The sequence below is a fragment of the Megalopta genalis genome, unplaced genomic scaffold (genome assembly GCF_051020955.1).
Source record: "Megalopta genalis isolate 19385.01 unplaced genomic scaffold, iyMegGena1_principal scaffold0060, whole genome shotgun sequence".
NCBI lineage: Eukaryota > Metazoa > Arthropoda > Insecta > Hymenoptera > Halictidae > Megalopta > Megalopta genalis.
In genome coordinates this window covers 657,393-674,566 of record NW_027476129.1, presented here as the reverse complement: position 1 = coordinate 674,566, position 17,174 = coordinate 657,393, and the positions used below count along the sequence as shown (strand labels likewise).

Sequence of the window (17,174 nt, the reverse complement as noted above, 5' to 3'; positions counted from 1 at the left end):
AAAATTAACTTGGAGACTATTTTGGGGGAGGGAAGGAGTGAGGAGGTGGGAGAAAGTGGCAATAGGGAGCCGGGAAGTGCTGAAAGAGGAAGAAATTCTGAAACGGGAAGAGGAAGTGCCAGTAGGAGTCTGAGCAAGAGGCGAAAAATAGCAGAGAATGAGTCGAGTGATGAGGATGAAAGAAGTATGAGGTCGACTATGAGTGTATGTGAAACTACGAATGTCCGGGATGCGGAAGCGAATGAGATGATGTGTATGCGAACAGTGGGTGAGAAATTGAGGAAGTGCATATTCAATGAAACAAACCGCGTGTCGAAAGGTGTGAGTAAACTTGTATTGAACTGTGTGAGTGAATATGAAGAATGCATGATGAGGCTGATATGCGAGAATGAGAGACTAAAAGGAAGATTAGAAGAATGTGTGAAAAACGCAAGTGTGCCTGGTACATCGAGTAGGACGTATGCAAGTGTTGCTGGAGTGAATGTGATAAAGCAGAGTGAAAAAAGTAGAGTGAATGAAACAAAAGAGAAGAAGTATGCGGTAATTGTGAAACCAAAGGATGACAAGGTAAAAATGACCAGTGAGCAAGTGAGAGAGAAGGTGATGAATGAAGTAAGCAAGGAACTGAATGTGAGGGTGAAAGCGGTACGAAAGATTAGAAGCGGTGGATTGGCTATCGAGACAGTCAGTATGGATGAGTTAAAGAAAGTGCGAGACTGTGAGAAGTTTTCCAAAGTGAGGTTGAAGGTCGAGATGCCGAGAAAAATTGGGCCGAAGATCATGATATTCGATGTCCCAAACGAAATGGCAGGAGAAGATTTTATGAATGAGTTGTATGAGAAAAATTTGAAGGACTGTGTGAATATGGATGAGTTTAAGGAGAAAGTACGAGTAGTAAGTAGGAGGAGTAGAAAGGATGTGAGTGTAGGAAGCGTAATAGTGGAAATGAATGTGAAAATGATGAATAAATTATTTGAAGAAGGACGCGTGTATGTGAAATGGAGAGCATGTAAGTTTAAAGAATATGTGAGTGTAATGAGGTGTTTCAAATGTTGTGGGTTTGGGCATATTGCCAAAGAATGTAAAGAAAAGGAGAATTTATGTCAGAAATTTTGTGAAAAAGGGCATGTGAGAATGAATTGCGTAAGAGATAAGTATGTATGTCGTAATTGTCGTTTGAAAGGGAATGAGTGCGACCACTCGGTTATGTCTGAACAGTGTCCGGAATATCTGCGTGTGGCTGAACGAGAGAGAATGAGAATTAGTTACGAGTAGAGGCAGTTTAAGTATGATACAGTGTAACTGTCAGCGGGCGTATACGGTGATGTGTGATCTGGGTGTGAGCATGAATGAAAAAAGGATAAGTGTGGCAATGCTACAAGAGCCATATGTGTTTGCAGATGGATGTGTGAAAGGATTGCCAGGTACTATGAAAGTGTTTATGAACAAGAGTGAACGGGTTGGATCAGCTATAGTTGTAAATGACGTATGTATAGAAGCTGTTTGTGTGAATGAATGTACAAATGAATGTGGAGTGTGTGTATGGCTGAAGGGAGACTTTGGTGAGCTGTATGTGGTGTCTGTGTATTGTAGATATGGTGAAGATATAGAGGGGTAATCTTAGATACATGGACGCAGTGTGTGAGTGTTTGCGAGGAAAAAAGATTGTGTTTGGTATGGATGCGAATGCTGTGTCTCCCTTATGGTACAGTAAGGGAGCTGGCCGTCGAGAGAAAATGAAATGCGTGGACGAGAACTAGAAGAATGGGTGATAGCGAATGGAATGCAAGTGATAAACGAGCCGAGTGAGTGGTACACGTTCTCAGGCCCAAATGGACAGAGTGATATAGACGTGACTGTTGTGAGTGATTCGTGTGCCAAGTGTTCGTCCCCAAGTGGATGGGGAATAAGTGACCATAATGTTGTGAGTATTAAAATGACAAGTGATGAAGAGCGAATGGAATGTTTCGATGCTGGGAGGAGGTGGACTTGTAAGAACGTTGATTGGCAAGGGTATATGAATGATCTAAGAGAAAGTGCGATTATGAGTGAACTAAATACGACGAATGGAAAAAGTGCGGATGAGTTGGTGGCCGAAATGTTGCAGTGGATTTATAGTGCGAATGATAAGTGGTTGAAGACACATCAGAAAGAAAGGAAGAGAAAGATTATGTGGTGGAAGGAAAAGTTAACGAGAATGAAGAAGGATGTAAGGAATATGCGAAAGAAAATGCAGATTGCTCGACGACGAGGAGAGAATGTGAATGAAAAAGTGTTGGAATATAAGAGAGGCGTGAATGAGTACAAGAAGGAGATCTGCAGAGTGAAGGAAGAAAGTTGGAAGCAATTTGTTATTGCTCGTTTTATTGGAGTTTTTTACAATGTCAACGAGCTTCGCGAATCTATCCTGAGTTTCTGGAATATTTTCTAATAACCATGAATACATATGATCCATACATAACTCTAATTTGTACAAATTATCCATCGTCTCTTTCGTAACATAAATCGATGCTTGAGAATCGAACAACTTGATTAGACTCATTCCATTAAAATTTACAATTTGTAACGATAAAGTCTCATCAATTTGTTTTTCCTTCTTGTCCGCGTCGAAGTAATTGTGAATATAATCTCTAGTTTTCACCAGCAGTTTCCACGTAGCCATTGAAAAAGAAATCTCTGTTCCACGATTGTCCCCCAAGACAAACTCGACGCGCAAATTTTCATCCACGCGTACACAAATTTCAAGGAACTTGAAATAATTGCCGGCTATGGAGTATCTTCTACCCAAGATTCGTGCGTTGCGCGGTATCTGCAACTGATTCTGCTGCGACTGTTGAAACGACCGTTTCATCGAAATGGAGTATCTATAAAAGAAATAACATACAATATTTTTTTTCTTCTTTCATAAAAGGAACATTTTATTCCCTTCAAACTTTCTTTTACTTACCCATAATTTTTATAATCGTTGTGAGATCCATTTTTATGTAAAAAATTATTGGTTTGATTTGACATTGTGAATATTATAATACTGAAGAACAACTGCGCTATAAGAAAGTAATCTGTAGAACGCACTACTCGCTGTACTCAATGTCAAAAGCTTATATATATACAATTCCCCTACCATTTTTCCCCCTTCTTACACGCAAGATAACAATACAAGGAGCGTATACGCCCCTTTTCCGCTTACAAATAAAAGTGAACACGCGCGCGCAACACGGGATTCGAAACATCGATAAAATTATATAACCGCTTTTATTTTTTCTAACTCCCCCCCACTCCCTCTCCCTCCTGCCTCCCCCTCTCCCCCTTTCGCGATTTTATAATGTCCCCAAGGAAGGGTTTCGATCGAATTGTTTAAAATGTATCGTTTATCATCGTATGGACTCAATGCTAATTTACTCTGTGATACTGAATACACTTGATGTTGTATAGACATTATCAATTTAACGCAAACTGATTTTTCTAAATGATCGTGAAGGCATGCTAAATAGTCGTCGAAAGTTATATTTTTAATCGTCACGTTAGTCTTAATTCCTTTAATCTTTTTTACATCGTCTTTGTCTTGTACCCGAATAGCATACATTTTCGAGCGAAGACCCACAAACTCTGTCATGATTTTACCTCCGTTCTCGTCCTTCATTAATCCTAATACTTTATTATTCGCGATCGGAACGCCGTACACGTTATTTCTGTCATAATTGGAAGTATCGTATCGGTGAATGTCACGTTTTATCATCTCGTACGCGTCGTCGCAAATAATCTGATAAATTAAACTGTCCGTGTCCGTGTACAAAATCCTGCATCTTTCTTGAAAATTTGGAAGCATGTAGCCATAATGAAAATCATACAAATGTAATTTTGATATGTCCAACACTGACATGCCTATGTAAATAGGTTTATAAAATTTAATAGAAAACTGGTTCATTTGAACTGCGACAAAATCCTCGGAGAATACGGTACAGCTATGGAAATTTGGACGAGCTATTAAATGCTTAGCACCGTGTCGACCGCTCCATCGCGAGAGCAACTTTACGTTTACATGATTTCGAACGTTTTCCATCGTTTTTCCAAACACTGCATTGTTCATCAGTTTGAACAGATTCTTCGAGAAGTCATTGTTTGCGTTGGCGCGCAACCTCGTATTTAAATCTATGTAACGACGTAACCAACATGATTGTTCAAACTTCAGTATCCGATGAATTTTCTTTAATTTTAAATTATACCTCAAACATTGCTGGAGGTATCGATAATGGAGTACGTAACGATTCTTATCGCTAAGCGTTGTCAACAGTTTCTTTTGCAACGTCACAACCTCGTGAATCAGGCAATAGGGAAGATCCGCATGAGCATCATGAATTTCCTGAGGATACTCTAAGTCAACTTCTAAAATGTACCCGACGGGACTGTCGATCGGCACGGAATCGATGTTGAAATTACTCGTATCGTCAACCCATTGGAAACCCCTGTGCGGCAAAGGCTGCGACATGGCCCAGCCATAGAAATTATTAACATCGAAATACATCAGATAGCTAGACGGTTCGGCCGAATCGTACGTCGACATATACTTGTTATTCGCGCGCGCGTAACGATGCGAACATTGACTCAACCCACCTCGTATTCCCCGTTCCACGAACAAAAACATGTCAACGTCGGTGAACAATTCCAACTCGATCTTCGTCAATTTTAGCATCGCGTCCCACTCGAAACCGGGCAACGTATAATAGTGCGCTGGATCGAGTTTATAATTCTCGAGCGACTTTTCGCGAAAATTTTCAAACACGTCGGCCAACAACAACACATCCAATTTCAAGTACAAGTCGCTGTACTGTCCTAACGTTTGTATACCGAAACGTGACCAACTTCGTTCGCGTGACAATAGTCGACGTCGGATATCTCGCTGTCGCATAACTGATTATAAAATGCTTCGCGCGGTGGTAAACAAGTGTCGCTTAATTTGTCATAGGTCGATACATAGTCGTATGGGAAAACGCCTTTCCTGGTTAGAAGATGAAAATCATCGTTCGAAAGACGATTGAATTGGCTCCTCACGATATGCAAGTCGCTCTTGTCCAAGTACGACGACAACTTGTCCAGACTCGAATTCAAGAACTTGAACGAATCGATGAATCGAAACTTTATGCACTTCTTCCACGATTTTTTGATCGCATCTTTATTCCTCTTACTGTGTTTCGTGAAAGAAATGTACTTCTCTTTCGTCAGCGGTAACGCGTCTATTTTACCTTCAAACGCGTTTGCCAATTCTTTGATGAAAAAGTGTGCGTCGTAGCCGGACAAATTGTGAAAAACCACCGGTATCACGTACGAGGATTGATAGCTCAGATTGCAACGGCTGTGCGCCGGACCCCGATACGCACCTGTGAAATGACAATGATCATGCACTCGCACGTCGTCATTACCGAGTGGTTCTTCGCACACGTGACAATACGTGGCGGTACGAAAAGTTGAGATTTGTGCGGCGGTCAACGGAGCCATTGGAACCGTTCGATCAAACACCGGCTGCAATTTACAGCTCAACTCGTGCAACTTCGATGCAAACCATGAGATACAACCTTTCTCATCACGATAAGCCTGATACTCGCTCAACGAACTGTCGTATCGGCAATGGAGGTAGTAGCCTACGCTGAAGGCATGGTGATGTTGATATCTACAGTAAGCTCCATGACCTTGATCTTCCTGTTTCTCCAGCAAGCATTCCAAGTCTGCGTAGATAACGAACGGTGCCGGTTCCTTGTACGCATAATTCTTGAACTTCAGCCATTTATCGTCTTCCGTCGGAAGTTTCAATGCACATTCGTTCATTCGACTGCAGTCGATCTCGTGAATGCTCAATTTTTCCTGCGATTTGAAATACTGTAGACACCTGACAAAAAAAAACATAATTTTTTATTTTAGTTTTTCTCGCCCACCACCACCATCACCACCACTACCACCATCATCCAGAAGAAAGAAAAAAATTTACATGTGTGGATCTTACCGATCGCAAATATGCTTATTGTGCTGCGTGCTGATCTGAGATGAAACCAGACGAGATAAATTCCTAATACACAGATAATAATTGCGCAAGTTTTCGGAGTCGTGTATGAGCAGCAAATTTACATGTTTCTCCCGCTTCCTTGAGGTCAAATGCAACGTCCGACATCTTTCTTGTTCCCCTCCCCACTCGAACACGTTCACGGAAACGTCATTCGCTTTTTCGAACTTTGGTATGTCCTTGAACAACATCGGCAATTGGAATCTCTCGGTGTGAAGCACATCGCTGTAATGCGGATAGGATGATGTGCGATTCAAATTATTTTTAGCTGGATATAGGCTTGCCACCACTGCCCAATAGAAACATGCATTATCGTCGTCACTGTACACATTGAGGACTGCTTTCTTTAATTGCACTGTTCGAGGCACGGATACCTGACAACCTGCTTGTAACGGTTGATATTTATTGGAATTCACCATCAAATGCAGGATCTTCGATAACGCCCATCCACTGTCTCGTTCTTGAAACTCTTCTATCGATGTCAAAAGCGTTGGCACAACATCTTTCGCATACCAGCGACGTAGATTCGACGAATGAAAGAGCGCGACGTTTCGCGTGCTAAAACTTTTCACCGAAACCTCGTCGCGCAGCACAAATTCCGCCTCCAATACTACGTTCACTTTTAACGACAAATGAACGTTCAAAAGTTCTGTAATACGATTCGTAACTATTCGCTTCGCGTGTTGCAAGAAATGACGTGGATCGACATGCTCGACGTTGATCACAACGCCGGTCGATATACGATTCTTAAACGCCGACTCAATGTTCTCCCAACGAAGAGTCGATGCTCTCGCGCCAACGTTTCCATACAAACCGCTACCAACGCGTGATGAAAACCGATGATCTAACGAGACCTTCAAAGTTTTCATACGACACATGATCGACAGCAAACTCGATTTTACACCTATGGGTGCTTCGTTTTTCTTCACAATGATCATATATTTCCTACACCATTGTAAACATTCAATACATGATTTCGTCCATTCGCGATACTCGTCCACAGTTCGAATCATCCTTGACATATGTGTTAACGATTTCAACATGTCCTTGCAAACTTGCGTCATCTTGTGAAAATATTAATTCACATCAATTATTAAAAAGAAGTTTTTTCAATTTTGATTTCACGTCGTCGGTTAAGTTTCCAGTTCTCACGAACGTAACTACACTATACAACCAACCACGCGATGCTCTCCCATCTCGATGATATGTAGTATCGCGGACGGTGAATCGATCGCGGGTCATTTCACTATAATTTGGCTAAATCGTTTCGTGTACATGAAACTCACGCGACTCGTCAAATCTTTTCGCATTAGACGTTCCGTCGCTGTTTTCCACTGGAGCGGAAATTGATCGTTCAGGTATAAGTTTATGACGTATCCCCAAGCCAAATTCTGTAATGAAGGAACCATCTCACGACGTATCTTCGTCACTCGATGAAAAATACTTCGATATGAATTTCACGCGTGAAGCATTGAGTTTCTCGGTCGGTAAATTAATGTCCCATTTGATTTTACGAATATCCCAATCATCGTCGTCGTCGTCGTCGTGCAATGAATATTCCAATCTTCTCTTCACTTTGTTCAATGGAGGGAGGAAATCACCTCTGGTCATACTCCGTTCAAATTTTGATAATGGTATCAACACTGATTCGACGCAAACATAATCAGTTTCTTTACGGTATTTAAAAATAATCCTCTTCAACCATCTCTTCGAACGACATTGCGTGCTCAAAGGAACGATTACTTTTAAAACATCAATACTATTGTATATCACGTAATCGAGCAAGTCTCGCGATTTGAACACGCATTCACCCACGTATGAAAACCTAGCGTGCGGATATCTCCGACGAAAAACACAGTACACGTCGCACAAAATAACATCACAATATCGGATAAAAATCCATCGACGAATGCTCGAAAAATTATGAACACCGTGTTCAAATATCTTAGACATTGCGAACGATTGCAACGATGGCACGTTCAACGAACCAACTTCCATACCAATACTCAACTCAGTAGCGAATAAAATGTTCGCTGCAAAGGGAAAAAAGCAAAAAACAGTAAAAGAGAGAGAAAAAATATCTCTCTCTCTCTCTCTGTCCGCATCATTTGCAAGAGAGAGAACAACCGCTGCATCCTCCCCTCTCTCTCTCTCGCTCGCTCGCTACAATATTATACCGAGATAAAAAACCATACTTTAAGAAATCTAATAAACGAAACCAAAATCCCCGATATCGCTTCGCAAGATAAGCAACTTCCGGGTAAGGCGTCCGAGAGCCTCTCCGGATGCAAAACCGCAAAACTCCTTATCGGTGACTTCCCCCCTCCTCACGACGCGTGCCGCTCACGATGATGCTTCCTTCCCTTTACACCCCCCTCCGGCTCAGCCTTCCCCTCGCCCTTGATTGCAGAACGCAACTAGGATATCTACTCAAGTCCCTCTCGGACAATGCCGTGGCAAGGGGCGGGGTGTGCTTGGTGGTGTCCATTGACATCGTCAACACATTTAACACCCTGCCCTGGTCCGCCATTAGCGAGGCCCTGATCAAGCACCAGGTGCCTCCCTATCTGAGGCGGGTGATCGGGGCCTACCTGCGGGACAGGTGGGTTGAATACCCGGGCCGGTACGGTATGTTGCGGTGGGAAGTGGACCGCGGGGTCCCGCAAGGATCCGTTTTAGGACCACTCCTGTGGGACCTGTGTTACAACGCGGTCCTGGAAACGGCCTCCCTGCCCGACGGTGCCACCCTCGTCTGCTATGCGGACGACACGTTGGTGATCGCCGTCGGGAGTACCTTCGAGAGGACCATCCGACGAGCAGAGGTTGCGGTGACAGCCGTCGTCGCGAGGATCCGCGATCTGGGGCTGAAAATAGCCCCGGAGAAGGCCGGGGCTGTCTGGTTTCACAGACAGCCTCGGTCTCGGCCACCGGCCAGATCGTGGATCCGGGTTGGAGAAGCCTGCGTCGAGGTGAAGACCGAGTTGAATTATCTCGGACTGATCCTCGACAGCCGCTGGAGCTTCGATGCGCATCTCGACCGTCTCGTCCCCCGAGTGGAAAAGGCGGCAGCCTCTTTGGGCCGTCTGCTGCCCAACCGCGGAGGTCCGGGAGATTTGGTGCGACACCTGTACCTGGGCGTGGTGCGGTCTATGGCCTTGTACGGCTCTCCGATATGGGCGCCGTACGTGATGATCAGCCAGCGCAGCACGGAATTGTTGCGCCGACTGCAGAGGCTGATGGCCATCCGCCTTATACGGGGATATCGCACCACGTCTACCGTAACGGCGCTTGCACTGGCGAAGGATCTTCCCTTCGAGCTTCAGGCGACGGGGCACGCCTATGTAAACATAGCCAATGTAAGCACGCCTATAAATAGGCGCACAAGCATCGCCAGCTGTGCTCGGGGGGGCCCGCCGAAGCGAGTGACGGTCGAGGGCTTCAAACTCCGGGCCCGGCGACTAGCGTTCGCCAGATGGCGAGCGGATCTTTCCTCCCATGCCGGCGAACGCGCCCCCGGAGCTCTCATGCCGCACTTGATGTCGTGGCGGGAGAGACGGTCTGGCAGGCTCTTTCTGCGAACAGGTAATGTCGCGGAAGGAGGCTGCCGAGCGGGATCGGGAACGAACCGATCCCGCCCGATGGGCTAGGGGCCGGCGTGTGCGTCCATGCCGAGAACCACCGGGCAGCTGAGAGTAGGCGGGCGGCGGGTGTACCAGACCATATTGGTTTCATTGCCCTCCGCGTGCCAATAGTGGAGGTCGCGACGAGTCGCCTCAAGGAGGCGAGGGTTAAGTATAACTCTCCAATATACTCGTCACCTCCCCCCAGCGGCCGCTGTGATGAGGGCGGGGGCCCTGGTCACCTTTCGCGCGGTCACCGGTTCGGGGCGGTGTGGGGTGCGACCCCTCACGCCGCCGAATATGGATTGAAGTGCGGAGGATTTATCTCTCCCCGGGACGCGGCCAGCCATCGTTACCATCTTGATGGCCGGCCAGGCGAGGGGGAACTCTTGTTCTGCATTAGCAGTGAGCATCTCGTTAAGTTCATGTGCGCACTAATTCAAGTAACGAAAGAATCAAGAGAGTGGGAGCCAATCAAAGTACAAACACGTTGTGCATGGCGTGAATGCAATGACTTCCCTACTAGAGGCCTAGACGCTGGGTCGACTGCGGTGCTTGCGTGAGGCGCTTGGCGCCCGCCACTGCAATCGACGGTATTTAGCTATTATCACCCGCGGCCTTCGGGCTTGTCGAGAGGTGTGTGCGCACTCGCGGCCCTTTGACCTGTCGAGCGGTGCCTTGCTTCATGACACGGTTTGGCTGCATCGGGTTCGGCAGTCAGCCCTTAAATGAGCCAATGATGCAAAAACTTAATTGTCATTCGCCGACCTTCCACGCTGCACAATTACTGTCGTGTGGCACAATGGGAATGAATAAATACGGCAGAGTGCCGTCGTGATAGTGGTGGTGTGCGGTGCCGAGCACCCGCAACCGTGGTTACCCAGAAGAAGGGCCAAAGCCATAAACATAGTTGGAGTAGGATACACGGCCTACCAAACTTAAAACAAACAAACAACTCCTTACTGCAGACGCAGAGTTACGACTGGGTCTTCTGTATCCGGCCTGATGACCGTTGAGAGAAGGCGACGGTTTATCCCTCCTCGGACCCCTCGTAGGTGTTCCGTGCGGGGATGGATGGATAAGTGTTGTGTATGCCCTAATGGGCGAGGTCACATGTTCGCGCCACCTTCGCGGTGGCCGAGCTTACAATAAATGTTCCTATCTCCAAAAGGCTTCCGGTAGAAAACAAATCCCTCACCCCCAACACCCATCCTAAATCATTAGTCTTCGTTAAGTAGACGCGTGGCGTCGCGTCACGAGTTCGCCTCCCCGTGGTTTCCTGTGGGCGCGAGCGAATGGAAGGAAACCGGAATTTGCTAGCGGCTAAAAAAACTCGCCCATTGCAAACAACACAATGGCACATGCGGATTTTTCCTCGGCCAGTCACCGACAGGCGGCAATTTATTGCGGCAATAAACCAGGTGCTTGTTCGCACTGATTATGGGTTGTAAGCCCAACCTTCCCCAAATTAAGCCAACCATCAAAGTAGGCCAAGTCAACGCCCAGAACTCCAGATAGGCACTAGAGGAGCTAAAAGTTTACGCTTCCGAGGAAAGAATAGACATCCTCGCAATTCAGGAACCCTACTCTTTTCATAATGCCCTTAGTAGCTTCGGTCCAAACTCTAAGATAGTCACCGAACGCAAGAACTCAAAATAGAAAAGCTGTATAATACCCATTGCATATATGTCGAAATCACCTTCCAAGACCTAAAAATTGTAATCGTCAATATGTACTTCTAGTACAGTAAGAATATCCAGCCATTCCTCCATCATCTCGAAACCATCCTCCAAACCATGAAAAACCGCAACGTCCTCATAACCATAGATAGTAACGCCAAATCGCCGCTTTGGCACAATCAACACTCTGACGAAAGGGGCGAGATAATGGAGGACTTCATTGCCCAATCCCGATTACTAATTGCAAACGGACCAACGAACACTTTCACCTTCAACAACGCCCACAACCAATCTAGCATTGACCAAACCCTCAATTCAAAAAGCCTCCACAACCGCATCTCATCATGGTCAGTTCACTTGAGGTCCACTCACCTTAATTGGTCAGATGATGTGAACCGCGCAGCGCCAGCAAAGGCACGTTGGAGTGCCAAGGAGGTGTTATTGCTGGCGCGGCGCGAGGCAGAACTGACCATGAAGGGTACTCGGTTCATCAATCAGGTGCTCATTGGGTTCCTGCCTGGCAGGTCGCTAGACGCCACTAAGGGTGCTCGGAAGCGCAAGGACTATCGAGCGCTCGTGGTGCAGCACATTGGCCGCATTCAGCAGGACACACTGCAGCCGCGGCCTTGATCCGCTAGGGTGCGATGGAATCGCTTAGCAAGCAATGGACAAAGTCGTTAGAATGCGAAAGCATGGTGCAGAGCTCACAACTCCGGAAACATCACCCAAACCGGAGCGAGAACCAACATTTGGAGGTGCTCAAATCAAAAAGGCTCCTTCAAAATATCGTGAGAAGAAAGTCGGTCTTAAACCGATTGTTACATCACCGCTGCCGTGGTTACCCGGAAAAAGTATATTTGAAAAGAGAGAGTATATTTATTTATAATTAATAATAATAAGTTTTATTTAATTTAATAAAATTATAATAATATTGGGTAAGTGATAATAATTATAATTTATTAATATTATATAATAAACAAATCCATTACGTCCCTTAACGCGATTTTTTATTATTAAATCAGCTTTGCGAATCATTCGTTGAATTCTGTTCGGACACGGAATTATTCAAATTAAAATATCATTTACGAACTTTGTTAATCCTCACTGTACACCTTGCATAAAAATTTCATATGGTGCACGTAAAGTGTCATGCACACCAGAAAATTAAAACGGCTGTCACGTTTAAACTACATATTATTTCGGGTCCGAAAAATTAGTAAATATTCTCCAGATGTTCTAAACTAAAGGTGAACAGTATTTTTTTTAAATATCACTGTTACGTAGTAAAAAAAATCTGGAAAGTTTTCGCTTCGTGATTAGTTCAATACTTCGAACGCGGCTCGAGTCCGTCCTGACCTTCTGTCAAAGCCTCGTGCTGCGGGCTCTCGAACTTCGCGCCGTCACCTCTCATTGGTCAGGCGCGAGTAATAACTCGTAAACAAAGTCGCAGACTGCATTTTCGCAAAGAAAAAAGTTACTTCATATGACCTCAGCTACCCCTCATTTTCGGCTGTTAAAATAATTGTGGAACACCCTGTATATAGACACCTGGCCGATGTTCAAGGAGAAGCATCGTCAGGTGTCGAAGGCCGGTCATTGCCTCCTAAGGCAAAAACACCGCGTATACATTTAGGCCGAGGCGAGCGTTTGACGGTCGGGCCAACGTATGTCGATCGTGTTATTGTCTTACCGTCTCGCCGTTTATTCGACAAAAACGACGAGACGGGGTACACCGAATGTCGAACGTACGTTGACCCACGGGCCGCGATCCGGCCGGAACATCGGCGGATGCAACGTGTTCGACTACGAGGATCGATTCGAATCTTTTAACGATTCCACCGAACGTTATTTTTATTCCATTTATAATGCGCACCCTTTGAGTAACAGTTCGAACTTTGAAGCGAGTATTTTCGAGACAACGAACGGTCGAATTTGCTTGTGCCGGTACACCGGTACCGACATTCCCCCTAGCGGCTAATATCCATAGTAGGAAACAGTTTGACTCGAAACGTCGAAATTCGAACCGCGAGTCTAACGTCGCAGAGCTCTTGATATAGAAGTATCTGTGTACTGTGCACGGAATTATCGACGAAGCGAAGTTTTAATCGATCGAGATTGCACGGTCGTACCTACGTATCGACTGGCTAGAAACGGTGTCATTATCGTTAATATTAACCTCTTTGTCGAGTAAGGTATCGTTATACCTGTTGATGAACAACTGCAGCGAATTCCAGTGAACGACGTATCGGATCGAAACAGATAAATAATAACGACGCATTCCAAAGCAGATACTTTGGAGCTGCCGCCGCAAGAAGTCTCCCGATCGTACGGTATGTAAATTTATCGGTACGTTGGCTAAGAAAGTAGAAAAACCATCGGCGATGAAACGGACTCCTATCGGTTGAAGGCTAAGGTAGCTAAAATTCTAGTCCGACGAAACACTGACTCATTTGAACGTTAATCGCTACGCTGCAGTTTGATATCGTAGCGAGTATCAGGCTTCAATGTCGCGTTAATCGCGTTATTACTCGTTGCGTACACATACACGTACGCGCATAGGTGTATACCACTATAGGCTAACGCCGCATACATTCGATCCCGTTTCTTTTTTTCCGTAACAGTCACAGCCTCGAGCGAGCGATTTTCTCGCGCGCTTCCACCTTTTCGATCTATTTTTCTTCCTCCCCGTTACCGCGCACGTTTTCTATTTCGTTTTCTCGAACCAACGTCCAACACCTTCTCCTCATCTGTCGCTATTTCTCTCTCTCCGTCTTTTTCCCCGCCTCTTTCCCTCCGTCACGAGCGGTTTTGGCGCTTTCTTTCCTCGATTATAAAACGGTTACGTTGGAAGCGCCGGTGTGTCGCGCTTTCAGCCGACGTGCCTCCGCCCGCTTCTGCCTACCGGCACGTTCGGTTTGAAGTTCCTTGATCGAAGATAACACGTCTACGAGCTAGATTCCGCGTTCGACCTTCGATTCGATAACGCCGGGGTAACGTTCGTAGGAGAATTCACTTATCGGCGCAACGATTCGAACGAGTCGGCTGAAAATTCGCTCGAGCAATCGCGAAAAGAAACGATCCTGTGCCACATAACCCTAGAACCGCTTTCCATGGAGACGCCGAATGTCTCTAGGAAATAACCGATGCCGTGAAATAACCAGTAATTGGTGCGAATATATAAAACTATTACGAAATTTGATGTGTACTCGGATCGAATCCGACCAAACGGATCCGGTGTGTAACGAAAATTTGTCGCGATCTCATGTCGTCGTCATTTGTCCCTCCCTTGTCCCTCCCTCTTTTGTCTCCCTCTTTTGTCCGTTGTTCGAGCACTTCGTCACCATCGCCCATCACCTGACCCAACGGGCGACAGTTGATTCGTAAGAATCTCAAATGCTCGCAATCTTCGCGACGTACGCGTATCGTTATATTCAACGGAACGAGAATAAGATGGTCGAGGTATCGAGGGCGGTGGTTGTTTAACCGGGAAGCGATCGTCGGGAAGATTTTCGTGACAACACGAAAGGCAACACTTCCGGCGTTGCAGCAAACACCGTTTCCGACAACGCCGTTAGTGCGGGAAGCAGCAGCGGCAATGCGGAGGGGACGATCGACGATGCTCTGCCCAGAGCAAGGGAAATCGCTCTGGCCTACAATTGCGGCAAAGCTGTAAGTATATGCAATACATATGTACAATAAAATGTATAGTTATAATATATATACTTCGAATTCTACTTCTATGTTACGGTCGCAGTGGAAGACTTTTGTGGGCAAATTAGCTCGGGGGACCATAAAGCCCTCGAGTCGATTTGGTGGCTGCCAATGTAAGTAAATGTAAAATAATAAATGAAAAATACTTTCGGCGTATAATAATAAATTGTAATAATAATATATACTTTTACGTTACAGAGAGTAGTGAAAGAATTACTGAAGGCGGACATATATGGCCCCCGAAAAAGGGGGCTTCGAAAAAAAGATGGAGGAGGACGAGGAGGATGAGGAGGGAGAGAAGGCAACGACTGCTTTCCTTGTTTCGAATTTCCCGTCACCGCTGGTAGCGGTTCGAAAACCATTTTGCTTACACCTTCGTAGGCGATGAAACAAAATATATTAGGAGTATCGTGACGTGACTCGCATTCAGTTGTTACCTGCGTGTTAACGTCGCGTTCAGTTGTGTGTTGTTCTCCGAAGCGTACGGTGTAAAAGTGCAAAGTACGATTTTTATTTCTTACAATTTTACATTATTTCTATATTTCATTCTATTTTATTCTATTTAATTCTCTTCTTTTTAATCCAACTATTATATTCTACTCTATTTGAAAGAGGAGGTTCCAGAAATTGAATTTTTATTTTTTTCTTATAGAAATATGGAAAAAGAAATAAGTGAGAAGCTCGAGGAGGTGCGCATAACGGAGGAAGGCAACACCTCCGGCGTTGCAGCAAACGCTGTTTCCGATAACGCCGTCGCTTCAAACACCGTTGGTGCCGGAAGCAGCAACGGCAATGCGGAGGGGACGATCGATGATGCTGTGGTCACAGCAAGGGAAATCGCTTTGACCTACAATTGCGGCAAAGCTGTAAGTATATGCAATATATGTGTACAATAAAATGTATATTTATAATATATGTACTTCTAATTCTGCTTTTATGTTACAGTCGCAGTGGAAGATTATTCTAGGCAAATTAGCTCGGGGGACCGCAAAGTCTACGACAGTAAATATGGTGGCTGCCAATGTAAGTAAATGTAAAATAATAAATGAAAAATATTTATATATATAATATAATAATATGTGTAATAATAAATTGTAATAATAATATATACTTTTACGTTACAGAGAGAACTAAAAAAGTTAATAAAGGAGAACATATATGGTCCCCGAAAAAAAGACGGAGGAGGACGAGGAGTGAGAGGAGGAGTTAAAAATACAAAATACGTTTCAAATTTTTATTAATTTCATCATCTCTGACATCACCCCCAGCGAAAGCTGGAAATGGCCAGAGGCGGCACAATACTTCGTGTCATCCCCAAAGGTCTTCCACCTATTCGCTGACTTCTGCCGGGAGAACCTTTAGCTAAAGGGCTTCTGGTAGAAACAAACCCTTATCTCCAACACCTATCCCAATTCCCAGGTCTTCGTTAAGGGAGTGTGCACCTAGGCCGTAACGGATCGTGGCGCTGCAGTTGTGCGAACGGACATTAGACAAACCAAATTAGAAATATTTTCTACCGGCAGGTGGCACACGCATATGTTTCTGTGATCACGGGTATCGGTAAAAATGTAACGGAAGAGAGAAAGCAAGCTAAAAGAGAAGGATAGCGACTAAACATGGTTGCCACATTTCATTCCGCGCCGCAATGTTGCCATGTCGTCAAAACTGTTTTACAAACTGAGTTTCATGAAACTGATTCCTGCTTCATGAGCCCGTTCTGCCGCGCGCTAGGTTACTAGACCAGGGGAAGGTGGCGTGCGGGGCAGTTGTGAGCGGCGCGGCAGTTGCAGCAAGAACGCTCGTCGAATACTGTAAATATCTGAACTATAATAAAGAAATGGACATTTCTACAACCGAAGCCCCCCAGCTTAGACTTTTCTGAATCGAAATATCCAACTCCGGAACTGCTCACTCGAATATTGACACGTCCATTTTACTTGATGCGAACAGTTGTCACGAAGATATTCTGCCGCGCGCTAGGTTACTAGACCAGGGGAATGTGGCGTGCGGGGCAGTCCCCATACTCGTAGCAGTTGCAGCAAGAACGCTCGTCGAATACTGTAAATATCTGAACTATAATAAAGAAATGGACATTTCTACATCCGAAGCCCC

At 45.2% G+C, this 17,174-nt stretch overlaps 1 protein-coding gene across 1 annotated transcript; it reads right to left on the bottom strand.

Moving 5' to 3' along the window:
• Nucleotides 1-1,822: 1,822 nt before the first annotated feature.
• On the bottom strand, nt 1,823-5,600 carry LOC143261652 (uncharacterized). The gene is made up of 2 exons (XM_076527943.1): nt 3,293-5,600; nt 1,823-2,026 (listed from the first exon to the last, which is right to left on the bottom strand). Exons 1-2 carry the CDS (start codon nt 4,904-4,906, stop codon nt 1,823-1,825), a joined length of 1,818 nt encoding a protein of 605 aa, XP_076384058.1. The 5' UTR covers nt 4,907-5,600.
• Nucleotides 5,601-17,174: the final 11,574 nt, after the last annotated feature.